Source organism: Aythya fuligula, chromosome 21, assembly GCF_009819795.1.
Source record: "Aythya fuligula isolate bAytFul2 chromosome 21, bAytFul2.pri, whole genome shotgun sequence".
NCBI classification, from domain to species: Eukaryota; Metazoa; Chordata; class Aves; order Anseriformes; family Anatidae; genus Aythya; species Aythya fuligula.
This window is the reverse complement of record NC_045579.1, coordinates 6,713,597-6,731,839: the sequence shown is the minus strand read 5'-3', so window position 1 is coordinate 6,731,839 and position 18,243 is coordinate 6,713,597. Positions and strand designations below refer to the sequence as shown.

Below are 18,243 nucleotides of genomic sequence, written 5' to 3'. Positions count from 1 at the left end.
AGAGAGCCATCATTCCTCAGCCCGAGCTGTGCCGGCGCATGTGTTATTTTCCCATAATTGCCAGGACTCACACGCCTGGGTACAGCGTGCTCCTGCAGCAGGGAGCCCTCGGCTGCCCCTCAGCCCCTCTCACCCCGCTGCTGAAGGCTCAGCCCTGACCCAGGCGTGCTGCAGGGGCTGGCACCAGCGCTGTGGGGGCAGCGGGGGGCAGGCAGGGGACCCTGAGCCCTCCCCGAGGTGCAGCCAGCGGTGCAAGGCGAGCCCAGTGCTTGCATCAGCAGCTACTGGACAGGGACTGGAAGGGTTCCGACCTCCAGCAGAAGGAAATGCCACAACGCTGTCAGGTCTGTGCAGCAAGTTTAATTGATCCAGAACGAGTAAAAAGTATTTAAAACTCTAGAAAATCGTTTGTACAAAGTTCAGTGCACAGTAAAAAATACTTTTAAAATATTCTGCAGTCAAATATGCAAACTTTAAGTTAAAAAAAGTATCAAACACCTGAAATATATAATGCTTAATGAAAATAAAGACATTCTTCTGCAGTTGTGACACGCAGTAGCAAAAACATTCATCCCCCCCTTTTGAGGAGGGCAGCCAGGACTACCACCGGCGCTCACCATAAGGCAAGTGAGACCTCACGGCTCACCCGTGGGGAGGTGAGAACCAGGAGTGTGGGATCCTCGCCTGAACAGGGCTGGGCTCACCGAGGAGTCCAGCACATGGCCCATTTGCAGACAATGCAGTCGGGGAGGATCCAGAACCGGAGGACGCACGGATGAGACGGATCTGTGCAGCAGATGCCATGGAAATTGCTGCAGTAGCGCCCTGCCCAGCCTCACTGGTACACAACCTTCACACAGAAGGTTTCCTCGTTCTTGTCTTCGTGGTCGTTGATGTGGATCAGGATCTCCTCCTCACCTGTGCTCTGGCTCGGGGCGAACCGCAAGCCGATGGTGTACACCTCCCCGCCAGCAACCTGCAGGAAAGCACAAGGGAGAAGGAAGGGAGGGCAGCCTGAGCACTGCCTCCTCCATGTGCCCGTCCCCACCACGTCAGCAGAACCACACAAACACCACGCAGCCAGCCCCAGCCCTCAGGGCTGGCCCAAGCAGGCCCCCTCCCCTTCTGCAGAGCTGTGCCCCCTTCCTCTGCCTCCTCCACCAGCGAGCCCTGCGGCTGCCCCGGCACAGGAGGGGACATTTTCCAGGGATTTCACAGGAGGGGACGCAGCAGGTGGGTACCTCGAAGGAGTCCTCCTTGAACTGCAGCAGGTCGGGGCGGCTGGTGCCCAGGAAGTACACCCTCCGCGTGGGGTAGGGGTTGGTGTAGGTGATGCGCTTGTTGGAGCCCTTCCCACCGCCCGCGGGGAGCGTTATCTCAAACGCCTGCAGGAGCACAACAGGACACACAGAGGGGTCAGCGCCACGAACCACAAGAGAAGATCCAAGCAGGATCTCAGGAGCAGAACACAAAGAATCACTTCTCCTGATTTTGGTTCTTGGAGCGTGAAACAAAGCAGGACGTAGGCGCGGGGTCCTGGAACACTTTGCCAGGCTCCCGCAGGAGCTACCCAGCACCCAGGCCAGGCTGCTTTGTTCATGGAGGGACAGAGCTGGGGCTGCCCAGCCTAGGTGGGCACAGCAGGGCCACAGCCAGCATCGCCCTGCTCCAAGGACGTCTGCAGCAGCACCTGGACAGAGCTGCCAACACGAGGACCCCGGCGGGACACACTGCCCTGCGTCCTCTCCCCTTCTCCATGTAACATTTGATCTCCACCATCAGGAGGAAATGGAACAAGCTCCGAGTGAAAGCATCCTCTTCGAGTAGCAGTTTGCATCACCACATGTGCCGAAATAATTATGAGACTGAGTGACAAAGGGCCAGGGGAGCAGCTGCAACTGGCCAACTAATTCTCCAACTAATTAATTTATTTCCACAGGGATAGCCATAGTGTTAATACTGATAACATGACAGAGCACAGGGAGAGGGGCTGGCACTCATCAGGGGCAGCACAGCATCAGTTTAAATGCTGATCTTAACTTCCCCCAGTACAGAGTGTTCCAGGAAAACATTTTTTAAATGAACACATTAACTAGGAAATCTAATTTTCTATCTTTGAGCAAAGTCCTAAGCCAGCACAGTGCTAATAGAAAGCAGCATGCTGTAACTTTAATTTCACAACTGGGTATACTTCAGAGTTGACATTCCTCAGCATGGAATTACCTTCAAAACAGCCTGACAGATATTTTATGATGGTCTTCAGTGAGATTATTCAAGCACTGGAGGGCTAAACGTGTGCTCCAGTGCCTTAGTGAAATGGGGAGATAGAAATAGTAACAGGAAGAATGGGTAGAGTTCATACAGAAAAGGAAATCCTCCTCATCACAGTCACTCCTCTGGCTCTACCAGAGGTCAGTGCTTCTTGCCTGGGTTCAGAAATACCACGTTCTTGCAATTCTGGCAGGTAAAGACAAGTGCTCCAGAGTTACTCTGCAATACTGCTTTAGGAGTAACTCAGAAGACAGTTAATCTCTAATCTGTCAGTAATTCTTAAAGAAAAAATGGCTTTATGATCCTTGCCCATGACAGATCAAAATAATTGAAGTGTCTGCAAGAAGACCAAGCACTCATCCAGAGATCAATAACAGCACAGGACTGCTTCCCAGCACCTGGCATACGCCCTTTCTTACACAAGGAGGAAGAAAACAGAGGCCAGGCTGACAAGTACCAAAAAAATAGTTGTAAATAAAGTAACAAGGTACAGACAGCCCCAGATGACTGGCAGGATGGAGACCTCCAGTCCAGCTGGGCTCACTGCAATAGTTGCCATACCTTAGAAATGAGAGGCTGCCTGCAGGAGACGCAGACCAGCCAGGAGGACACCAGCTGGTGGTACTCCACGTCCACCAGGTTGAGGTAGATGAACCTACTGCCAGCCCTCCGAGGCCTCACACCGACATACAGGTCCAGGACGCCGTTCGGGGGCAGAACAAACACTCCTTCGGGATCCACCTGCACAAAACAAACACCAACAGCAGCAGAGTTCAGTGCCCAAGCATCTGTTTGGGCTGGCAGCAGCCCTCTGTCTGTCACTCACAAGAGGAATGATCAGAAGGTCCCACCAGCACCTCAGACCTCAGGCTCAGAATGCTCTGTGTCATAAAAAATAAAATAGAGGATGCCCTAGATGAGAGGAGATGGCATCAGGGCTGCTTTGCTCACAGCTATCTCCAGCATCCTTGGAAACCCCCTGGCTGAGAGGTAGCAGAGGAATAAATTAAGACAAACTTGGATGCAGATCATCACAGGAACATTTTAGAAAAACAGGCTGTCATCCCTTGGCAAGCAACAACTGGGAGCAGATCTGCACCTCCCTAACATCCAGTTGGGAATACAAATTAGATCTGATTACACTTTTAAAAAGCGCACCTCTGACACAAATGTTTAATCCCACCTACACTAATAAACTGGGACTGGCTGCGTTACAGTCTCTGTGCCAACACCAGCCTGCACTTCTCTCATTCAGATGGGTGTTAAGTGACTGTTCCAGCAGCTGGACCTTCTCTCACCCTCACGGCTTGCTTTGGGATGTTGCTGCAGGACCAAACGTGCTGCCGTCAGCATGGCCAGGGGGCAGTGCCAGCACGACACGGGGCACAGGCAGTCCCCGACCTCGGGGATTGTTTTTCCTGCATGTTATGTACCAGGACGTTTCTGATGCATTCCTCCCTTTGAAAAGGAGGAAGTGAAAGCCTGCCAAGGGTCCTGGGGTTATACTCATCCTTTTATAGCCAGTCTTTGTAAAAATCCTACCACTGCTTAAAAAACTTTTCTGCAAGAGCTATCCATACAGTATGCATTAGCAAACTGCCTGGCTTGCTCAGAGGGAAGGACAGGCTGTGCTCGTTGCTGGAGCTTCCTGCCTGAGACAGCAAGAAGACTGACATATTAAAGCAAGTGACACTTCTTAGGCTAGTAGCAGATTTCTAAATCATGAAAGAAGAAAAGAAATGCTTATGGTGAATAAACTCCCTCCCAGCTCTACAGGGTCATTCCTTTTTTCAGACTTCAGGAGTCGAGATAGTTTCTTTTGTTTATGGGACAGTAATGGAGTTTTTGTTCCTTTTATTATTCACATTTTCAATTATAACTAAATGAATTCTAAAGAAATTACTAGTCTTCAGATAGTCTCAATTAATGCAGATAATTTGCCCTCTGGGGCTTTGTACCAATGATCCTACACATGACGGCTTTAATCAAAAGGTAATTATCACCAATACTCTCTGGCAGGAAATTGTTCATATTTCCAAACGGGATGCATCTCATTTCCGAGAGGTTATTTCACCGGGACTCTCAGCCAAGTCCACACAGCCCCTCAGAGCCGTGCGGGATTTCACAGCCCCTCAGCCCCGACAAGACACCTTGCCCCCACGGCACGGCGCCCAGGGCAGCAGCCGGGTTACCTTCAGCTCGTGGGGATGCGAGGAGAACGCCTTCACCTTGCGGAGTGCCCGCGTGCCACGCAGAGGCAGGGCGAGGCGGGCGAGCTGCCCAGCAGTGCAGCTGACGTCCAGGCGCTGCAGGGAGTGCAGGTAGAACTGCCAGATGCGCAGCGGTGTGGCCAGCCAGGCGTCCCTGCAGCGGCGACACCGGACCAGGGCTCAGAGGTGGGGGCAACAAAACAATGGGACTGAACACAAAAGGGTTCTGCAAGGACAAGTGTCGTTACCCCCAGGCCAGCACCCAACGCTGGGCAAGTGTCTTCAGAAGAATTTTGGTCTTAACCCGTTCCTAAAGCTAGTGCAACGCTAATGTTTAATGCAGAGATAATGAATTAGCTCGCACACAAGTGGTCTAGCCGTGGGAGACAGCTTGTTTAGAGAAAAAGATTAAAACCATAAACTGCAAACAAGTATTTCGGGATGCCTCCTGCCCAGCTGTCGGCTGGTCAGGGGAGCAAGTTGGGCCTGGGAACCAGTGGGCAAGAAAAACTCTGCACAAACACCCCTCCTGCTCTGCCAAGTGCTCTGGGTTTCCTTCTGCCTTTTTGGGTTTATACTTACGTATAAATAGCAACAAAGAATTTTTTGATCTGCGGGCTTGGTCCTCCAGCTACTTTTAAGAAGACGTCCTGTGGTTCCCCGGGACCCTGCATGCAGAAATCAGAGCATCGTTAGAATAGTTAACCTGGAGATCAAACCAGCTAATGAGGACTCCAGGGTTTCCTTTCCATTAATGGAAAAAAAAAAAAAAAAACACTACCAACCCACTTACAAAAGCAGATGCTTTCAGGATCTAGTTAAAACCTATGTTATTAAGTTATTATCCAGCTTGGTTGAGCTCTTCCAGTATTTTTAATTACAAAAGAGGATACAAATGACTATTGCATTCCAGGTCTGCACCTGTAATCAAATTTTGGCAAATTTTCCCCAAGTTTTCTAACAAGCCATAATCCAATTACTACACAAACATATCCCTGCACCAGCAATTAGCAACTACCCTCCATTACCATCTGCATTTATACGCACACATTTTTTCATTTCTACCTCAACCAGCAGAAAAGAAAGCCCTGCAAACTTCAAACCTTTGCTAGAAACTGCAAAAACAAAAGCAGCGCTTGGGAGAAACAGTGTGAGTTCTGGGTCAAGAACTTCTAGGGCTTCCTTCCTAATGAAGGAAGGAAGAGAAAAATGTGGCCCAGTGCTGGACAGCAGCTTCGCTGCCCACTCACAGACACACTGCTAGTGCACCTCGTGGCTGCCAGCAGGCGTGGATGCTCCCAGGTAAAGGGGAAAATGTCTAGCTAGCACCTTGACAGAAGGCTTCTTTTCACCAGCGTTTTGAATTGTTTAGTATTTCCTCAAAAGGACAAGCTAGTACAGGCTGCTGCGTGATGTGATAAGGTACAACATTAGGCTTCAGCTGCAAAAACAATGCAGCTCATTTTAATTGGGAATAAAGGGCAATTCCAGCTTAATCACTGCCAGTATTTCATTACTATAGACTGATAAATCAAAACGCTGCCATGGGTGCAAGGCATTTCTCTGCTGATTAAAACAACAAACCACGGCAGAAGGATACAGAAGACAAACTGATGTCTAAGTGTAACTCGTACCATATTTTTGGTTTCACAAATTATGTTAGGGTCACTGCAGCGAACATACATCTCCGGCTCCCCACCCGGCATCCCTGCCGGAGCTCCTGCGAAGGAGAAAGACACAGATGAAACAATATTTAGCATTTTCTCTGTTTATGTTTTACTCTACTCTATCACGCAGCTGTAAACTAGAATCCCTTATGTTAGGCTACCAGAGAACTACCAGGTCGCGCTGGTTCAACAAAGCATAAATCAACAGAAGCAGATGGATAAAAACCAAGCAGGGGAGCCCAAGGCCACAAAACAAAATCACAAAAGGCCTTGAAGACATAAGGAAGCAGAGAAGCTGTCTCTGATGGTGGAAATCTGCTCTTGGATGCCACCCGCACATCCAGGAAGGCCTCCTGGTAACACAGCCCTCCATATTAATGACAGCTCACTAATTGGGTTAATTCCCTTCTCCCACAAAGGCTCCAAGCCCTGTCTCCCCGGTAGGACAGGCGTCACCTGGCAGCATGTGCCAGGGCGGCAGCCGGATGGTCTTCTTCAGGAAGGTGAGCTCGGGGTGGTAGAACCTGAAGGTCTGATCCACCACGTGGGGACGGGGTTCCACCTTCACCCGCAGCAGCGCGATGGGCTTCCCCCCGCTGACACGGAAAGCGACCTGCCGAGGGAGAAGCAGCTCAGCAGCAGGCAAGGAAACACCTCCGAGGGCTCAGCACCAAACCTCCGCAGCTCCCCACACCCCAAACTTCCCCTGCTTCCCACCTGGATGTGCTTCGTCTGCAGGGCCCCAGGCTGCCAGGAGGTGGTGGCTGCATCGTCCCCGGCGCTCAGCCCCGCCGGCCCCTGCAGGACACAGGGCAGTTTGGATGAAGCCCCACTACACGTAACCAATATTTCCTTGGCAATTCTACCACACAGCCAGAACAGGCCTGCACTAGGTAAGAAAATAAAGCAGAGGGGAATGATTGAGGATACAATTCTCTGCTTCCTACTGGAAACAGCACAAAATGGGGGTAAAAGCAGCAGACTGGCACGATGGTTAGCCCTGCAGAGAGGAGGAGGGAGCCTCCCTTCACTCTGCTCTCTGAACATGCAGCGGTTTTGAGCTCAGCACAGCCCCCAGCATACCGGCACCACTGCGACAGCCGGCTCTGCCGAGAACGTCTGGTATCTGAACGGGATGTGGACGGTCTCCTTGGGACGCAGGTAGACCTGGGGCCTAAGGTCATCACGAAGGTGGAACATGTCCTCCTCCAGCGGTGTAGCCGCCTTCGTCAGCTCCTTGAAGTGCCGCCACTCCCTCGGGTCCAGTATGACACTGGAGGAGCGAGAGGCAGAGCTGTTGGTGAGAGCTGGATGGGGTGGGTACCACCCCCTCATCCCTCTGCTCCATAAGTGTGGCAGGAGAGGAATCTGCACCAAACTGGGGAGGGCCCCCAGCTTGAGAAGAGGCCCCCAGCCAGCAGGGACAGATCCCAGCTCAGGTACAGTGAGTACACGCAGGGGGATGGCTTTTGTCCCCTACCTGAGCTCGGGGTGGTCAACCTCGATCGTCACCGTGTGCTGGACACTGTAGGGGTTCTTCAGAGCAAACTCGAAGAACTCAGCCGTCCCCAGCACTGCATAGACTGTGTGCGTGGCGGTGATGGCCTGGCTCAGCATCTGGGTGATGCTCTCGCTCTTGGTGCGCTCCCGGTAGGCATCGATCACCTGCAGGTCCCGCAAGTGCTGCAGGCGCTGCTCGTGCCGGCCCTGCGGGGAGGAAGGGGACAGTGAGCCCGGAGCCACCACGGACTCTGCAGGGCACCCCACAGCCCCTCCCCTCACCGTGCGCTGGGGTGTGCTCCCACTGGCTTCCTCCTGCTGCCGCACCAGTGCCATGCGCCGAAGTTTGCGCCGCCGAACGTCTGCAGCCTCGTGGGGGGCACGTGGGGAGCCCGGGCTGGCCTCTGGCCGGCGGCGACAGAGCGTGGCCGCCAGCTCGCCATCCACCTCGGCCAGCCTGCGTGCCCGCGACACCCTTGGACCTGCAGGGAGAGCGCTTGGGTCACCGTGTGGCACTGAGGGGGTGAAGTGTCCCCGTGCTGCACCCACCAGCCCAGCCCGGGCTGTGCCACCCCAGCAGGACTCACCGCTGCGGGCGTGCAGGGAGAGCAAGCTGCCACCCTGCAGGCTGCCGACGCTGTCCAGAGAGGGCACCAGGCGGGCACGCGATGGCGATGGGCGCCTCGGGATCCTCGGGGTCTCCTCACAGGGGTGGCCTGCCACAGACAGACAGCAGGGTGAGCCCTGTCCCTGAGTGCAACACCTCCACACGGACCTGCTCCATGCCCAGCCACCTGCAGCAGGGCTTTCCTTGCACAAGGCGATGTTGAAGCCTGCCCTGTCCCCACGAGCATCCCCCCCAGGTCATCGCTATTGCCAAAGAAAGCGCACAGCAAGCTCAGGCCAACGTGGAAAGAAAGCAGTCAGCACAGACTTCTTTTTCCTTATATCGTCATAAATTTCTTAAATTGTCATAAAATCCACTAGAAAATGTTATCCCCACCGCAGATCTCTGTAGACAATTTACAAAAAAGGCAGAAGCAAATATCTTGTTGCTTACAATGCTCTCTGCATTTTATGATGATCCCTCTGGAATCCTATTGCTATTGCACTCCATATATCTTTCTGTAAGTGACAGAGCCGCTTCCTACTAGAAAGCAATGGGGACATCGTGACTGATTTACCGCTGACCTCCGTACCCAGCCCCGATTTCAATCTGTATTTTGTGAAGTTTCAGCAGAAGTACCTGAGTTTTTGCAGCCCCAGCAGGTGGCCAGAAGGCACAGCACTGACCTGTGTGACAGGGCTCAGAGCACCAATTGCAATTATTCTGCATTCCTGCTCTGCAACGGATTTTGATTTCAAAGTGACATTGCCACCTGAAATATGCTCAGCGCAAGACAGGCACCTCAGCTGAAGGCTTCAATGAGAAACACTGTTCCTTGGCTGAATGCTGCTTCTCCAAACAGCTCAATCAACACCACTGCATTCACAAAACAGCTCTGCCTTAGCCCAAGTTTTATAAATAACTCTCAGAAACCTACTAACATTGTTCTGAATTTGAAAATAAATTTGGAAAAAAAAGGGGGGAGGGGAGCAGAGAAATCAAAGGACAGCTTTTGTCCTGGAACAGTGTGGTTTTGTTCTCCCTTTTTTTTTGCCAGGTTTGAGTTAAACCTCTCTTCGGGTTGTGGATCTCAGATTCTCCTTCCCAGGAGCTTATCGTCCTTTTGCAGGCAAAGTATGAAAATGACAATTTAAGATATCTTATAATGGAGCTAATCTTTCTTCTGAAGATAAGAGTTTAAAACCTGGAGTCACTGCACATTTATAGGACGGTGAATTAAATATAAAAAAAGTACCCAGTACATTCTGGGAAGAATAATGTCCTTACAAGCTCGGTTTTCTGACGGGGACAGCTTCACGCGTGCTGCCTGCTCCTCCGTGCTATTTGCTAGCACCCATCTGTGCATCACCATTTCCATCCCATCGGCCTGAGAGCTGCCGTGCCCTGGGTCAGACAGCAAGGAGCATCACAGCACCTGCACCACTGAGCATCCCCCAAGCCCACATGAAGGGATGGAGCTGTGGCTCCAGGAGCTGCCTCCAGCACCAAGTCAGAGCTCTACCAGGGCACATCCAGATTTTGCCTTCCCCAGTCACAGGCAAAATCTGGGAGAAAAAAAACAAAGGGAGGCCCACAGCCAGACTTTGAGCCTAATGCCTGCTGCTTCGCACTGCCAGAGCTGCACCACGTCGAGGTTCTAAGATCATGGGGTCAGAAGCAGCTTAAAAACCACCAAGAGGTGACCTCCACCCTAAATCCCCCAGCTGCAGGTCTGCAGCTGCTCCATCCCCGAGCTGCCTGCTCATGCACAGAGACCCCTGCACATTACCACCGGCAGCACCAGAGACCAAAGCAAAAGCCACCATGGTGGCTTCCAGCTCAGCTCTGCTACCGACTGCTGGACTTCAAAACCAGTACAGAGCCACGTGCTCCAGCGAGGCATTGCGCCCTGTCAGCACAGCCAGGACGGGGCTCGGATGGATGCCAGGTAGTGCTCTTACCCACGTTGGCCAGGCAGAGGTGGAGGTGACCCCTCACTGCCACACGGACATCCACGGGCCACATTGCTCCATGCCACAGTGCATCCCTGCCTGCTGTCACTGCATCCTGCTCGTACTCCGTGGTTGCCACCTCCAGCTCGTGGAGGGTCCTGACGGCCGGCCGGCCCTGGCGCAGCAGGGGCTGGGGAAGAAAAAAAGCAAGGACAGGGCAACACCCACCCCCGTGGCCCCCAGCCAGAGCATGGACAGATGCTGCCTTGCTCCCAGGTCTGCTGGAAGCCCTGGCACAAGGGGCCCCTCTCCTGCTCACAGCAGTGGTGGATGCTTTTCCTCCACAGGCTGCCACAGGTGGAACTGTTCCATTGCAGCTGCTCCCCGAAGGATAACAGCTAGGCATTAGGGTAACTAGTTACTAGGGCAACTCAGATCTGAGAGATTAAAAGATCTGGATAAAGATGTTTCTGCATTTCCTAGGTCTGCTTTAATTTTTTTATCCAGTAAGCCCTAGCATACTGCAGAAGTTCCAGGGAAGAAAGTTAATGCTTCGCCATCGCTTTCAAGGATAAGATGACAAATCCTGTGATTACAGGCTTGTCAGATTGACATCAGTCTCAGTTAAACAGAGTGGCTGATAAAAACTTGATTACTAAAGACTCCAGGGTAATCTAACAGCATCTCTACACAGGACAGAAAAAGTCAGGCTTTCCCTTAAAAATCTTGCATTCTAAGCAGGAATTCTCCTTCACTGTTAGCAGTCATTAAGGCTCAACAAAAAAAAGGCTCCATACCTTCAATTTAACTGCAGCAGACCCAACAAGAAGCAAAGAGTCTCCATCCCAGACGTCAATCTGAAGGCTGTGGTCAGCCAGGTAGCGCACAAACCAGCGCTGTTCCCCAGGCTTCAGGAACGCAGGATCCACCATGTACTTCAGCTGCAGCCCCGGAGCTCCTGCAAGAAATGGATCACGGTGATAAAAAAATAAATCCAGGAGGGCTGTGTCTGCATGAGCCAGGACTAGGGAGCCCTGACTGCTCACAAGCTCACTGTCACGGGGAGCAGGGAAATCCGGGAGCCTCATGCCTCGAGCAACAGAAACAGGACCCATATCACCCAGCCTCAGCACTCAGACCCCTCCTCTCCCGTGCAGTGCACTTTCAACTTAATAAACCCATCAGTCAAATTAGTAACCAGGTTCACCCTCGGAATGACCCCCTGCACAGAAATGCTCAGTCTGTACAGCCCTCTCTCATTACCATTAATAACTCCAGATGGAGAAGGAGCTTTATCAACTGAAACTGCTCGGTGTCCCTTGGGACCAGAATTTAATGAGACAAAAAAAGAAAGAAAAGAAAGCATTCTGCTCCGAGAATCAGATTAGATTATGCCAGGCACTTCGTTTTAATGTGTTGCATATCTTTTTAAATGCACTTAACTACAGCTGGAGTCAGCAGTCTAGATGTCTGAATCATGTCACCAATACTTATTGATGTTTTACTTCACGGTTTGACATTTCGAACATTTTTAATTATGTGCCACATAAACTAATAGAGGTTTGCTACTAAAGCAGATATCAGTCCATTCCCTTGGCCTGGAGGCAAGCCTAAATCTGATTGACAAAAATGCCACTTGAACCAGTAAATGTTTAAGCCTCCCAGGTGGCTATTCCTTGCACAGTAACATAACACAGCCCATGCACACACAAGTTTACTGCTGAACCCTGTGAAGGACCGTGTGAAACAGCACTAAGACTTCAGGACTGATGTACTTTCAAGCCCTTGAGCAAGGCTTAATGAACGATGAGAATTCAGTGCTTTGTAATCATGCATAGACCTTTAAACCAGGCACGTCATCTCCTGACACGAGCATCACATGCCTCTGGGAAGCTTACATGCGCCCAGCTCAGCTCTGAATCTGTGCATGGAGTGCATGAAAACCCTCATTACCTTGTGCCCACTATCTTGTGCCCAAATACACTGCCTTTTAACTACACAAGCAACCCTTTCACCTCAACAGCGCAATCTTCCTCCTGCTCCTCCTTCCACCCTCTCACACGCCTCCTGTTCAGTCCTGAAGAGGAAAGGCCACGTGAGGATGCTAGAACACATCAGGACCAGACCTCACCAGCACGTGGAGTGCCATCTTTGTTGATCTGGACAAAGAGCTGAGGCGGTGCGGCTGCCCTGGCTGCCTTCTCGCTGTCCATGTCAACCAGCTGCAGACGTGGTGTGGTGACCGGTGGGAAATGGTAGAACTGGAAGGTGAGGAACACGGTCCTGGGCCACGTCCCTTCCACTCCATCCTGAGGAGCCCTTGAGCAAGAGAAGAGTGGGTTTGGTTGGCCCGTTACACAGCGCTTCCTCCTGATCATAAGCTTCTCATGCATTTGTCACCCACCAAGAAGGAGAACAAGAGAAGATCAGTATTATCAAAAGTATTTGGACTTCTTTGAAGACAGCGGGCATATGGTTTGCCTTTGCTTTCCAAAAGCTTCATAATTCCAGCTGTCTTCTACCATATGCTGTGATGGAAGAGCCAAGCACAAGTAGCATTTTACCTTTGCACAGCGCGCTGCCATCTATAGAAGAGCTGCGAGCAGCGCCTTGGCAAGATAAAGCCACCCTCACAGAAAGGCTTTCCAAACTCGGCTTCTCAATGTAATATGCATTTAAGCAGAAATCCTGCATTAACTGGTTTTGTGTCACGCTGTGGCTAATGTATACAACAAAAAAAAAAAAATCAGAATGTTTGAAGAGTGCCTTAAAAGAACAATAATGTCATTTTAAAGCACTCCAGGGCTTTGCTTCCATGGCAGGCATTGGGAGAAGCAGCACATTGACAAGGGCTTCTCCTGCTCAAGCCTGAAAGCAGCTTGTGGACAATTTTGGGAAGGGATTCTCTCCTGAAAGGCACCTCAAATCCACCCGCAGACCACACCACAAAGGCTCGGCATCTTACCTACTGAAAGCAAGGAACTGCAGGATTATTTCATTGCTCTGCAGAGCATCAGCTTCCTCCAGCTGAGGACTGAAGCTCGTGAAGTCCAGGGGCTCTGCAATCTCCACAGGCTCCTTGTTGCAGTCCAGGATTTCTGGAAAGCCAGAGGCATGCAGGAGGGCCAGGGAGGCACGGGAGAGCACGGTGCTGGAACTGGCAGAGAAACAGGGCTGAGTTCTGCGGTCATGATGCCCCAACCCAGGCTTCTCCCTCAGCACACTGCAGTGCCCAGAGAGGCTGCTCAGCCCCACCACAGCATCACCCCCCAGCACCACCAGAACCCCACCTGCCTGCCGGCAGCCCCACGGCCGCGATGGGTGGCTGGGCGGGCGTGAAGGGCAGCTCCCGCAGCTGCTCGCTGCCAGAGGGGTCCGGGGATCCGGGCTGCAGGTCAGCCTCCAGGTGCGTGATCCCAGCCACGTGCCAGGGCACAGCAGGCTCAGAACGAGCAGTGCCGGGGGCTCTGAGCGTGCGGGTGCCCCGTGGTGTCCCGCGGGGCCGTGGCACCGGGGCGCTGCTGCTCCGCGGCGAGGCCGAGAGCTCAGAGAGAGACAACTGGAAAAGAAAAAGGATACTGTGAACACGCTGGCACCATCCAGGGAAAACACACCACGACGCTGCATGAAGTCTCCACGGGCTAGGTGGGCCAGAAGGCACTTATTTTCAAGCAGCCCGTGCAGTTCAAATGCTGTTTGCTTTGAGATTTGGCTCAGCAGCATCTCCGCTCCGCTGAGAAGCGGCACAGCTTGGCTGCCTGTGGGTTCACACCTCTGCTTTCTGCTTCAGCTGCTGTGCTCTGCTTTCTCTCGCAAAGGGAGGAATAAGAAAATGCAGTAGAAAGATCAAAGAGTTCAATGCGGTCCTATGAAGCATTTCATTTCATCAAAAATATTTGTGGGCACTGATGCCTGCATTGAGATACAAAAACCAGAGGTTTCAGTATTTATAGCTCATCTTAAATCCTGATAGCACTCCATGAAGAAATCATTGTCAGACCGTACCGTGGACAATACTGCCCAGCAAATCTGGCTTGTCAAAAACCAGACCAGCCCTTAAAAAGGTATTTGGGGTGTGACTGGGGAGTGAAAACAGCTCAGAAAATTCTGCCCAGCAAATGATATGCAGAAATTGTTTTGTTCCCTCTGTGAAAGTGGATTTTAGCTGCATTTTTGGTGCTTCTTGGCCCTGGCAGCCCTGAAAATGAGCAGTTAATGGGACTTCGAGCATGATCTCAGCAATTGGACCACATTACGTGATGTGGAAGTGCCACTGGTTGCTGCCTGTGCCCACACAGCTCAGCAACGCAGCCACACAGGCAAGGCACAACACCCAGCAGGGCTCACACAGCAAGGCTTTAAGGGAAGAAAATCTCCCCAAAACAAAATGCCAAGGTAACAAGCTTTGTTAGCAATACCAGTTAGAAATTATTTTAAAAAAACAGAAAACTAGGAGTACATATTTTAAAATTCCCCTGCTCCAGCACCTTGTGCAGAGGTGGTTTGCACAGCTCGGAGGAGCCACCCTGGGGGCTGTGCCCCTGGGCTCCCCACCCCACAACGTGTCCCACCTTCTGGTCACAGCCCCCAGGGCAGCACTTACTTACCCCTGGTCCCCGCGGGGAGGTCTCCGGGCGCAGCAGGGAGGGCGAACCTGCGGAGAGGCACAAGGAGATGAAGCCATCACCCCCAGCCTGAGTCTGCTGCACCCGCATCCAGCCCAGCCCTCACCACAGTCTATTTTTCAGAGATGGAACCAGCTCAGCAAGGTGGCCTGCTGCCTCTCAGCCCCCTGCTTGACTTATTTTTCCAATGAGAGCGCTACCTGGGGCGGGAACATGTAGCACATCTCCAGATTCATCGGTTATTTTGCTGGGAATTAGGCTAAATCTGCCAGGGAGAGTTTTCCTGCTGTAAAACGCAGCTCCTCCATCTCTAGACAGTGCTGCAGTTTCCCTTAAAGCCATGTGGCACTGGCTAAGTGGATTGCTTAATGAGACGTGAAAGTTTTTAGGATACTTAAGGTTTTCATAGCTCCTCCATTATTTCTTGTCACTACTTTCATCTGTTCGTACATTCATGCCCTGAAACAGTATGAGTTTTACTGTGTTTATATTTGGCTGGTCTGCTCGCTTGCTGGCACGGCTGAACTCGCTGTTCCAGTAAGCAGCAAATCCTTTACAGCAGACAAGGAACACAGATGTTTTCTGGCGATGCTGGGACTTTATTTTGCTTTCTCGACCGCATATATTCCAGCTCTTTCATTCTGACTATTGTCCAACGGAAATTGCCCTGTTCCCCTTCTGTCAAAAATAATGTTTTCCCTCAATTACAATGACTTTAGCTGTTGTTAAAGCAACTGTGCGCAGAAGTACGAGGGGCACTGGAGCTGTCAGTACAGCAGAAGGTTTTCCAGCCCATCTGTTCGACCACAGACTTAGCCCCACGCACTGTTAAGCTGCTTGCACCCTGTCCTGTAAATGCTACAGGACAAACCTCCTGCTCCAGCCCATCCCAGGGCAAAAAAAAACACCCACAGAAGCTGCCAGGCTCTGTCAAAAATGGGTGTCCTGGCCTCCTGGGGAGCTGCTGGGCTCACTGCACGGCTCCAGGACCAGTGCTGGGGGCTGCTGGCAGCACCACTCATCCCAGCAGCTGTCAACAGAAAGGAGGTGGCCTCACAGGTCTCCTTAAGTGTAGCTGTGAACTTAAAAACTGCTGTGAGTGTCCTAAATGGGTAAAGCAAGCGCCAGCTCTGATCACAGCAATCTACCCATCCCAGGAGCTGCCGAGCACCTAAACAGTGCTGCTGCCGAATTAACCTGCAGAGCAGAGGCAACCAGCAGAGGGGAGTAAAGGAGCAGTGGCCGTGGGGTCACAACTCCCACGCCAAACCTTACAAATGCACCTCTGGGCATGCTGCAGGACAAAGGGCTGCGTGCCAGCTGCATGCCCAGGGTCCTTGTCAGAGCACACAGCCACCAGCTTCCATCCAACATCTCTGCCCCTTGACCACATAACCACCCTCCAAAGCCATTTCCCTTTTGGTGGGGAAACCAGGATCAAGAATGGTTCCTTGAAAATGCAGCCACTGCCAGAGGGGAGCTGGGGCCATCCCCAGAGAAGGGGGTATGCGTTCAGGATGCCCCAAGCATGCTGCTCTCACGTGTCCGGGCAGCCCAGCATCTCCAGCCCCATGCATGGACACAGAGGGTCACTGTCAGACCACATTCTGCCAGGCTTCTCTTTTCACCACGCTGCGGTTCACTGAATTGACTGATACCAGCTGAAATGCATTCAAGAGAGATCTTTCAAGCAACATCAGGGAAAAAACAGCCTCAGAGCAATGTCGATGGCAGCCTAATCCAGCGTATCCCGGCGAACTCCAACACCAGGAGCTAAACCTCTTAATTTTACCCTCGAAGATCTCTGCTTTAAAACCCGTTACACTAGCAGAGACAGCCCCAGAGGCAGCAAGCCTGAAGCTGGATGTGGGTCAGGGACTTCCCGCGGCAAACCCATGGTGCCACTGCCATCTCGTGGAGGCGACGCAGCTCCGGAGCCGAGTGCGGGACCGACCACGCAGCTCCCACTCCAACTGCATCCCTGACCCGCAGCCAGAGTGCTCCACCCTGTCTGGCAGCTGCAGCCTTGCCAGGCTCACCGAGGAGCCCTGCGAGCTCATGAAATATTCAGAGGGAACCCCCAAGTCATTTGACACAGCCTGGCTGCTCGAGCAGGCAAGCACACGGTTAAAACTGGCACTTGTCTGTACAGCACAACATTTACTAACAGATGACTTTTCTGGCAGTCCCTCAAGCACAAACGGTCCTATAGACTGCAGTAACAACACCCCATTAATAAGGTAATAAACTCACATATTGATGTTTAAACAGGCAGTTAAGTTGAGAGCAATCTGGTTTGCACATCCATAGATAAATTGAAAAAGATTAAAAACAAGGGAGCTGAGAGGCTTTCCGTGGAAGAGGAGCATCCTCCTCAGCAGAGTGCACAGGGGAACATCAAATTGCTCCAGAATGGACAAATAAGAAAACTTGTACAGACCTACTTTGATCCCAGTCCTACGTTGTGTGTGTGGGGGGGAAAACACAGATTAAAACAGACCTATGGGTTTCTTCCCACTGATCAGGAAAGGGGAGAGCTGAGAGAAACAAAGCAGCGTGAACCGGAGCGGGTCTCCAAGAGCACTGGGTACTGACCAAACTCCATTCCCAAAGCAAAGGAAATTTTCTTTCTATCTCCAAGAGACATAGATCGGTGCTGAGAACCCCACCATCTGGCACTCCCGTACTATATATATGCACACACACACAGAGCCTGGTTTTTCCCAGCTCAACACTGGCACAGAACCCCTCGCGTTAGAGGTGTGTGCTGATTAAACGTGTGTTGCTGTCACGCTCTAGGAACTGCAGCTCAACGAGATTATTTATTACTCAGCCTATAATTGACACCTCTTCTGTCCTCAACCATCTGGAGGGATTATGATTTCAAAGAGATAAGTAACAGTGTTGGCAGGGAGCAACGCATTGCTGGTGAGGCTGCGAGGCCCTTCCAGGAGTTTTTGGTGGTTCAGCGCCGAAGCCCAAATGTTGTCAGAGAGAACAAAAATGGGGGCGGTTTGGTGGCATGCTGCAAATTAGTGCAATTCCTGCACATGGCCCTGTTCCAACATCACAGGTAAACTTTAGAAGGTAAAAAGGAGAAGTGAGAGCTGAAACCAAACCAATGTAAACTCCATTCACTACAGTAATTCATAAACTAGCTCACTGGGAGTCACGTGAAGTTTGTTTTTTCTCTTGATCAGATACCAGTGCTACACTCTATATTTTAAATGTCACCAACATGGAAAACACTCACTCAGAGATGGTGTAGGAGGCTTCTCTGACTCTTTCCTGGCTTTACTTGACGTATCTGTTGAAGTTGCAAGATTTTCTTCTGAATCGGTGGAAACATGGAATTGGACAGTACCAGAGGCAACTTGCTTCACCTGAAAATTTGAAGTTAAATACTTTTAG

At 51.5% G+C, this 18,243-nt stretch overlaps 1 protein-coding gene across 1 annotated transcript in view; it reads right to left on the bottom strand.

Annotated features, from left to right (window-relative positions):
* Window positions 1-504: 504 nt before the first annotated feature.
* Window positions 505-18,243, bottom strand: part of NPHP4 (nephrocystin 4) — a 31,559-nt gene continuing 13,820 nt past the window's right edge. The window contains exons 12-30 of the mRNA XM_032201694.1: window positions 18,086-18,215; window positions 14,815-14,861; window positions 13,498-13,766; window positions 13,173-13,364; window positions 12,339-12,526; window positions 11,005-11,165; window positions 10,217-10,397; window positions 8,236-8,364; window positions 7,931-8,130; window positions 7,629-7,855; window positions 7,232-7,421; window positions 6,866-6,946; window positions 6,605-6,761; window positions 6,116-6,201; window positions 5,064-5,149; window positions 4,464-4,635; window positions 2,833-3,012; window positions 1,242-1,385; window positions 505-976 (exon numbers count right to left, since the gene is read on the bottom strand). Of these exons, the coding sequence (XP_032057585.1) occupies window positions 836-976; window positions 1,242-1,385; window positions 2,833-3,012; window positions 4,464-4,635; window positions 5,064-5,149; window positions 6,116-6,201; window positions 6,605-6,761; window positions 6,866-6,946; window positions 7,232-7,421; window positions 7,629-7,855; window positions 7,931-8,130; window positions 8,236-8,364; window positions 10,217-10,397; window positions 11,005-11,165; window positions 12,339-12,526; window positions 13,173-13,364; window positions 13,498-13,766; window positions 14,815-14,861; window positions 18,086-18,215 (2,961 nt within the window). The 3' untranslated portion in view covers window positions 505-835. The remainder of the gene's footprint in view (window positions 977-1,241; window positions 1,386-2,832; window positions 3,013-4,463; window positions 4,636-5,063; window positions 5,150-6,115; window positions 6,202-6,604; window positions 6,762-6,865; window positions 6,947-7,231; window positions 7,422-7,628; window positions 7,856-7,930; window positions 8,131-8,235; window positions 8,365-10,216; window positions 10,398-11,004; window positions 11,166-12,338; window positions 12,527-13,172; window positions 13,365-13,497; window positions 13,767-14,814; window positions 14,862-18,085; window positions 18,216-18,243) is intronic.